Genomic DNA, 8966 nt, shown 5'->3' with positions numbered 1-8966 from the left:
TACTGAGCTGAAAGAAAACACCGTTTACCAAAGTTTGTGGGAGACAAGAAAGCAGTGGGTTTGTAGGCCTGAATCAATAATGATGAACATGCATCCTAGGGGTTTCAAACTCATCACCCAGGCTGCCATGCTGTGTGAGCTCCGGGCGGCCTGATTTCTATGTACGTTTTCCCACTGGATGTCATAGCAGCCAGAATTGATACACTGGATCTAATTGTACCTGTCATGATGTTCATTATTTTGGAAGAGACAATCATCCCTAGTAGACTTTATTTTCTTAACTAGGCACAGGATTAGATATTTATGGACTTAATCACTCTTGCTTCTGTCATGTGTGTGAGGACCTAACGACATGACCCGTGATTAGGTCACGATTCATGTGGAAGGTCACGATTCTGTTGAAGGGAATGTACCCAATGCATGAATTTACTGTACTTTTCCCAAAAATAGATTATTCAGGGTCATCACTTTTGAAATTGCAAGAATCTCCTTTTCACTTAGAAAAAATGCAGTGCAGGGAAAGCAAAGAATCTTGGTACTGGAATCTTTCAGAAAATTTTCAAAAAGCTAATTGGATCAGAATTAAACATGCTACTAATAGTTCTCATCCATTCTCTCAGGGAGGGAGCTTGAGCAGGGTGCTCTCTTCAACATATGAATGGAGAGGTAGGGAAAGAAGCAACGAAGTGAAAAAAAAAGACAGTGAGAAATACCACCATTACCAATATTAGCAAATGATGCTGTGGAAAATGGACCCCACACTGTTCATCTCCAGTATGGATTAATCTGTCACCAAATATCTATATGACTTGACTGGTGATTAGACTGGCAATATTTAACTGACAGCACAGGCTTGGGACCAGGGATGGGGCGGGGCTGTCATTGGCTCTTTCCTTCACAGTGACCCATTCCTCACAGGTCAGGATCGCCTGCCATTTCCCTGCTGGTTCTGCCCCCAGGCTGTGCCGCTGACGGGCCTTACTGGGCAGCTGCAGGCTGTCCCCGAGTCTCCAGCACCTTCCTCTCACACAGCCTCAGAGAACGTTCTGTGTGTTCCCCAGAGAAGCTACCGGCTGGGGCAGCTGACTGTCATGTTTGTGTTCGGGGCTGAACCACTGTGTGAGGAGATTGTAGAGCTTGCATGCAGTAATAAACTCCAACATCCTCAGCCTCCACTCTGCTGATTGTCAGGGTGAAATCTGTCCCTGACCCGCTGCCGCTGAACCTGTCTGGGACCCCAGAAGCCCGGCTGGAAGCCCAAGAGATGAGGAGCCATGGAGACTGGCCTGGCTTCTGCAGGAACCAGTTTAAAAGGCTGCCTCCATTATTGTACAGGAGGCTCTGACTGGCCCTGCAGGAGATGGAGGCCGGCTGTCCAGGGGTGACAGGCAAGGAGAGAGGGGTCTGCGTCAGCACCACATCCCCACTGGATCCTGAAGGAATGAGCGGGAAGCACAATTTTATGCCACTTTTTCTGATTTTAAGTTTTTTGTGTGTGTGTTTTAGGCAAAATCATTTTTTTTGTGATTGGATTCATATTTAATTATATTCAGTGTCCAAAGGAAACCCAAGAATTGCAGGCACAAAGCTGCCTCTTTATTCCCCAGCATCTCACTAAAGCACTGTTCCTTGTCCTTTGTGTTTGTTCTTGATTTCCCAGGCCCCCAAATTAAATTCCCCTTGCTGAAGGGCAGTCCCACCCAAGGACAGAATACACATGGGGAGCAGGGGCGTCCCCAGAGCTCCTCCCCCACACCCCGTGCTCCTCTCTCACCCCCTCCGCCCTCACGTGGGATCCAGAGCCCCAGCAGCCCCAGCAGCTGAGCAGGGAACCTCATTGTGAGAAGCGGGACTGATGGGTCCTCACAGGTAAAGAGAAGGACAGAGCTGAGCTTTATGTCACAGGCCAGGGCCTCCCAGGGGACCACATGCAAATCCCCTGGGGTGTGTGGCAGAGGGGAAAGAGCCTAAGGCAGGGCCACAGAGACCTCTCCTATGAGCAAAGTACCTTCCAATGCGTTCTGTGCTTGGAGGGAAACTACCAGAGACAAATTCCTTACTGCTGAGTGGGAAGAAGGATCTGAGTATCTGGGAAGACACAGTGTTTATATCCCTGCCCTTCTGAGAAAGCTGCAGAGACCCTGAAGATGTGGACTTGAGTGTCCCGAGTCACTATCTGACAGGAGAATGGCCTTTAGGCTTGGAGTCCTCTCAGCTACTGTCTTGGGCGAAACAGAGCCGCCCCACTCCGGTTGATTGGATGAGTATCTCCAAACCACAGGATGAAGTAGAGAGTTCTAGAGCCTCTGGTATCTGCCGTTTCCAAGCTAATGTTTTAAGATACTTTAATAATCATTAATTAATGAATTATACTCACCCTGGGACTTTCAAGAAGATGAAAGTAAAAAGATCTAGACAAGGAGAAAAGAATCACTCACAAGTAGAGAACTAATAGCCCTGCTTAGGAGACGAGGAAAGGAGTAGAATTTTATGCTTTAGGCAGTGAGTGTTCAATTTTTGGTAACCATTTGTTACAACATGGTGTGTATCCTGTATTTCTTCTCTCTTTCACCCTAGATATTTAGACAAAGAGACAGGTAGATAAATAGAGAGATAGATAGATGGATGGATAGATAGATACATACATACATACATACATACATAGACAGACACACACACCATATGGTATATATGAGCTGTGGAATATACACAGAAACACACCCCTCATCTCCCCCAAGTCAGGGATTTCTTATGGGAAACAATTGCTAAGCAGATTGGAGAAAATGAAGAATGTTTAATTTTGTAATGTATCCTTTTCTTTGCTATTATTTTCTTTTAGATGCTTAGGAAATCCTTTCCTATATGCAGTCTTCTCATCATGTATAACCAATTTCTTCAAAAAATGTATCATATAGTTTATTTATTTTTGAAACAGAGAGACAGCACAAGTGGTAGATGGGCAGAGAGAAGGGAGACACAGAATCTGAAACAGGCACCAGGCTCTGAGCTATCAGCACAGAACCTGACGAGGGTTCGAACCCACAAACTGGGCAATCAAAATCAGAGTTAAAGTCAGACGCTTAACGAATGGAGCCACCCAGGTGCCCCATGTAAAATCAGTGTCTGTCAGAGGTTCTGGGGTCCTGTTAGTACCGTGGGAGAAGCTGAGTCTCGCACTGGTTTATGTGAGGCGGCAACAGCTATGAGTCCCTGAGTTCAAAAACAGATTCTGTATGTGAGAATAACAATACCTGGGACAACAATTTAATGTCGGGGTGTAACCTGCGTCTATGACTGACATCTTCTTGGGTCTCCACTTAATGACAGTCACTGTGGAATCAGGTCCAGGTTCAAAGCTGCTGGAGGCATCAGTTTACCAACCATCCTGAATGAAAACAGGGACATGACCTGATGAACCTTCCTGTATCAGCCTGATGTATGCCATATGGAATCGTTTGTGAGAATTGTGTCTGCTTCAAGTGGCCTCACAAAGGGAGTCACAGTCCTGTAAACAAAATCCTGGAGAAACAGAGAGAGGATTTGTGGTTTTATTACATCTCAGGAAATTTAAACCCAAATCATACTGAACTGAAAAACAAAAAATAAAAAAACAAGAAAACCTTGATAACATACAATGGTAGGCATGATTACACAAGCAAGGTCAGCGTGAAAACCTTCTAGAAATCCTCCAGGAAGATTTTGTACCAGGGCGGGAAAAGATATTGTATAAAAGTGATTTTGAAAGTAAACCCTGAACTCTGTGGAGGGACTCGATTGCTATTGAAATATTGTGATAGAATCAGGCTTATAACAGCCCATGTCCCATATGTTACTAGTTGGCATTTTATTTACCTTTTTGTGTGGTTTTCCTCATTGATCTCTCTTATAGGGGTAGCCCATGCAGTCATGTTGCCCTTGAAAATTGCAGTCCTCTTAATGAATCCTTCTCATGAATGAATTCAGAGAGTTAAGTAACTGAAAATAAAAACCATGAGGAAAAATATGAACCAAACTTATCCATCTTAAAGTGAGTTTGAGGACTATTCATTTTAGATGTCAGATCATGCATCAAATTATATAACAGTGTGTTAACTATAATAAAAAAATAATTATATCACACATTATCGTACATGAAAACTAAAAGTTTGGAATTATGTCTGGAAAATAGTGATCTATCATGTTTCTTTTACTGTATATCCATTTTAAAGAGATTAATTTTAGACAGTTTTCTTTAGAATGCTGGAATTTCAAAGAGTATTGCTATTGCCTATGAAACATAACATGGAAAGTTAAAAGTCCCCTTTTCTGTTTGGTTCCTGGTCTTGTAATTTCTTGCCCGAAAATATCCAGAAAATGTAAAATCTTATAAAAATTCTTTTGGGATCTAGAAAAGGCTTGAAAATTTCCTATACTCTCTGTTGACCAAAGGAAGAGGGCTCCTCATTGTAAACAGGTATTTTTTTCCCCTGCATGTTTACAAACTCTATTGTGCCCTGGACATAACCCAGAGCCCACCAAGCTGGTCACCGTCATTACCCAGAAATAATAACACTTGTAAGTGGTGTTTCAGAACTTCCATGAGGTCCAGGTGGGAAACAGGACTCTAGGTGTCTCAAATCTATACTCTTTGTAAGTTTATTTATTTATTTTGAAAAAGACAGAGAGGGTATGAAGCATTAACATATTCAGTCAATGCAAGACTCTAGAAGAAAATTCTGGCACCATCCAAGCCAACTAAAGATTTACATATGAACCCTCTGTTTCATTCCTTCTAATTTCTTAAACACTGAACACTAAGCACAGAGAAAAGTTTCCTTCTCCACCCACTGGAGCATGGCCTTCTCCTTGTCGCCTCCTAGCAGCGAGCTTCCTCATCAGGGCAGAGAAGGGACATTCTGAGCACAGGCCCTGAGCCCTGAGTTGCTTAGGGAAACTGAGGGAGCAAGATGTGCTCAATATATCTCTGGCAAAGCTTCAGGGTCCTTCCTTCAAGACCTGGCCTTGCACTCAGTCCATGAGCTTTGAGATGCTGACCTGGCTGAGGTGGAGGAACTGAGTCAGAAGCAGTGACTTTAGGCTTCAGCTCACCTGACCTAGTTTTCCAGTAAGAGAGACAAACTTCTCTAAGTGGTTGTGCACTGATTTATTTCTAATAACATGTGATCAAGGTCTTTTGCCACCGATCCCAATTTCTGCTATTATTCTGTCCCTGTTGATTTTGGACAATGAACACCTCTTATGTCTGAGGGTCATTATGACAATCTGGCCTGTGCCATGGACATCATCGGTCACAGTCATTGGTCCCTGCACAGCAGCCTCATATTGAATTTAGCACTGGTTGGGGAATATTCCTTTTTTTAAATTTTTATTTTTGATGTTTATTCATTTACTTTGAAAGACAGAGAGAGAGAGAGAGAGAGAGATTGCAGGGAATGGTCAGAGGAAGAAGGAGGTAGTGTGAATCCCAAGCACACTGCATATTGTCAGGGCAGAGTTGGAGATGGGACCCTACCCCACCAATGCTGAGATCATGATCAGATTTGAAATCAGGAGTCGAATGCTTAACCTCTTGAGCCACCCAGAAGCCTCTGCTGAGGGGATATTCTTAGGATGAATATCTCTGGAAAGAGAAAGCTGTATTGGGCAGAGGAGGACAGAGGACGTTGTGCTGTGATGCAGGCAGACAAAAGCCTAAGCCACCCCCACAGGGGGGTGCAGAGCCGGGATCGCTCTCCAGAGTTGACCCAAATTGGACCCATGGGCCAGACCCTTATCTGTGATATCACCTCTTCCTCTCCATCCTGTACCTTTTCCCACCGCTTTGGTCCACTTTACAGAGAAACAGGCCCTTTAATATTGGTTCCTAATTTCTACTCAAATATCTTCACTTTCACTTTAGTTTTGTTTTTTATTCAAAGTGATTTTTTTCTATCACTGAAAGATTTTGTTTATATATTAAAGTAAGTTTCAATTTTGTTATTGGGGTGAAAAGTGACTCTCAGCTTTGTTCAGGTATGACCTGAAATATGGTCCATACCCATTCCTTGTGAATATTTAGTGGGGAGGCAGAGTGCCCCCTGCACATTGTGGAGAAGGTGTCACGGCTCTCACAGACACAGGGCACCGATAGCCACCTGGTGGTGGAGAAGCTCCAGTCCCTAAAAGCAAGGTGGCTGTGCCTGGCCTGCTGTGTGGACGACATCAAGTCCATACACGATGAAGCCTCGCAAGGAGCACAGCCTCCTGGGTACGGGTCTGCTCTCAGGAAGCTTCTGTGTCCGTACTTCATCCTCTACAACAGCTGCCTGTGGTTCTACAAGGCGGTTGGAAGTCCAGCTTGAGATGGAATAGCCCACCAGGAGTCTCAGCGTCTCCCTGTGGGTGAAGAAGGGACTCCAGCCTCTCACCAACTGTGGATGGGGGCGTGGGGGGTGGGGGGAGGGAAGAGTTTCACCCATGTTGTCGAAAATGGCAAGATGTCCTTCCCTTTCACGGCTGAGTAGTATATCATTGTGTGTGTATATGTATATATCTCATCTCCTTTATCCACTTACCAATGTATACTGAGGTTGTTTCCCTAACATGGTTATTTTAAACAACGGGGCAATGGCCACGGTGGTGCAGATATCTTTTCGAATTACTATTTTTGTTTTCCGCAGATAAATACCCATAAGTGGAATAGCTGGATCATATGGTACTTCCATTGTTAAGTTTTTGAGGAAACTCCATACTGTTTTCCACAGTGGCTGCATCAGTTTACATTCCCAATAGTACCTGAGGGTTTCCCTTTCTCCACATCCTCTCTAACACTTGTTATTTCTTCTCTTTTTGAAAAATGGATCCTGAATTTTATCAGGTGATTTTTCTTCATCTCTTGAGACAATTCTCTGTTTTTTACCTTTAATTTTGTTAATATGATAGAACATGTTGTTCGTTCTGTGGATGGTGAACCATCCTTGCATCCCTGGAAGAGTCCTACCTGATCATGGTGTGTGATCATTTTCATGCATTTTTGAATTTGGTTTGCTATTATTTTGTTGAGGATTTTGTATCTATATTCATCCAGGATATTGACATGTAATTTTTTTCTTGGGGTATCCTTGTCTGGTTTTGGTATCAGGTTAATGGTGGATTCATAAGACAGATTTGAAGCATTTTTCCTCTTCAACTTTTTGGAATTTTGAGAAGAATAGATAAATTTTGTTAAATGTTTATTTGTTTTTGTTAAAGAAGCAGAGACAGAACATGTGCAGTGGAGGGCCAGAGAGAGGGAGACACAGCATCTAAAGCAAGTTCCAGGCTTCGAGCTGTCAGCACAGAGTCTGATCCGGGGCTTGAACTCATGAACCGCAAGGTCATGACCTGAGCCGAATTCAGATGTTTACTTGAACGAGCCACCAAGGCACCTCAAGAAGAACAGATATTAAATCTTTCAATGTTTGCTACAAGTTACCAGTGAATCTATCTGGTCTTGTACATTTGTTTATTTGGAGGTTTTTGATTACTGATTTAAAGATGGTATAATTATGATGAGGAGTAGTTCATGGAATGCATGTGAATGTATACAACTAGGATAGCTGTACCTGCTATCAAGTTGGCTACAATCCTTTTATGACAATGTGTAGATATATGTGTGTGCACGTAGTTGCATGTGTGTATATGTCTTCCAATCCATCCCATTGGCTGTGCTCATTCCTGAAGAAGATCCTGTTCTCTTTCAGGATTGTAACTATGATAAAAATAAATGAATTTATTTTATTTTATTTTATTTTTTAATTTATATTTATTTTTGAGAGACAGTGTGTGAGCAGGAAAGGGCAGAGAGAGAAGGAGACACAGAATCTGAGGCAGGCTCCAGGCTCTGAGCTGTCAGCACAGAGCCCGATGTGGGGCCTCAACTCACGAACTATGAGAACATGACCTGAGCTGAAGTTGGCCGCTTAACGGACTAAGCCACCCAGGCACCCCCAAAATAAATGAATTTATACTTTAAGAAACAGATTTTTAATGACTTAAAAATACCAGTTTTGACAGTCTAAAGAAAATAGTGAACTTCTCCCTGGAAAAGTATGATATCACCATATTGGCTTGCATTTTTCATGGTTTTCCAGGTTAAAGGCTGACCATTATAAACAATGCTACTTTTGTAGTTTCTGTGGTGAGACTTTGTAGGCCAAAACATAAAACGGAGGTATTTCCAACTGCATTACCTTATTAGGTTGGTTCAGAGTGTAACATCTTTTGGCGAGTTTTCATTGCAATTACCAGAAGCCTCAAATTGCACTATATTATATAGGAAAGGGAATCTGGGCACTTATGTTAATGAAGAGTCCAGAGTGGAAGGCTTAAGGCTAGGTTTGATCCTGCCACTTATTTATGTCACTAAGATCCAGTTTCTTCCTCCCATTCCACTTTGACTTCCATTGCACTAGTTCCATATGAAGGGAAGCTTGGCATGGATGCCAAAAGATTCTGGTGTTGTCTGCTCCTTGTACAAACAGTATTCATTCCTCACATTCTATCAGGAATTCTGAGATTCTCTCCGGATGGTCAAGCTTCAGTGATGGCCATTCTTGACAGATCTCTACAGACCACTGCAGTCAAGGAGGAGAACATGATGAACAGAGAATCTACTGTTCTGCATTTCATCCTTGGAATTAGATTGGAATCAGCATTACTCAAACCAAGACTACCAAATAGGAACAGAGAACTGAGTGGAGAAACTAGATAGTTTAGAGGAAAGAATACTAATGTCCATTCTTCCATCTATACCCCATACTCTGTGTTAAGGATTATAGGAGGAAACAGTGAGTGCTTCAAGGGAGAAGTCACTATAATCTGAGGCAAAGGAAGAATCAATGCTTACCTCTTCTATGCGATAAAGTTCATTTTTCAAGAATATATGGGAAAAAGAAAAAATGAAAGATGGTTCCCTTCACTAGAAATGAGTATTAACCATAGAACAG

The 8966-nt window shown here is 42.6% G+C and overlaps 1 gene segment (V, D, J or C); it reads right to left on the bottom strand.

Moving 5' to 3' along the window:
* Window positions 1-1089: 1089 nt before the first annotated feature.
* The window catches only part of LOC120231558, a 34214-nt gene continuing 26337 nt past the window's right edge, over window positions 1090-8966 (bottom strand). Inside the window, 1 exon segment of the V gene segment in view lies at window positions 1090-1433. Within this exon segment, the coding sequence occupies window positions 1090-1433 (344 nt within the window).

This window comes from Hyaena hyaena, unplaced genomic scaffold, assembly GCF_003009895.1.
Source record: "Hyaena hyaena isolate Hyena2069 unplaced genomic scaffold, ASM300989v1 scaffold_57, whole genome shotgun sequence".
Classification (NCBI taxonomy): domain Eukaryota; kingdom Metazoa; phylum Chordata; class Mammalia; order Carnivora; family Hyaenidae; genus Hyaena; species Hyaena hyaena.
Note: the sequence above shows the minus strand (reverse complement) of the source record. Positions and strands in the feature narration are given on the sequence as shown.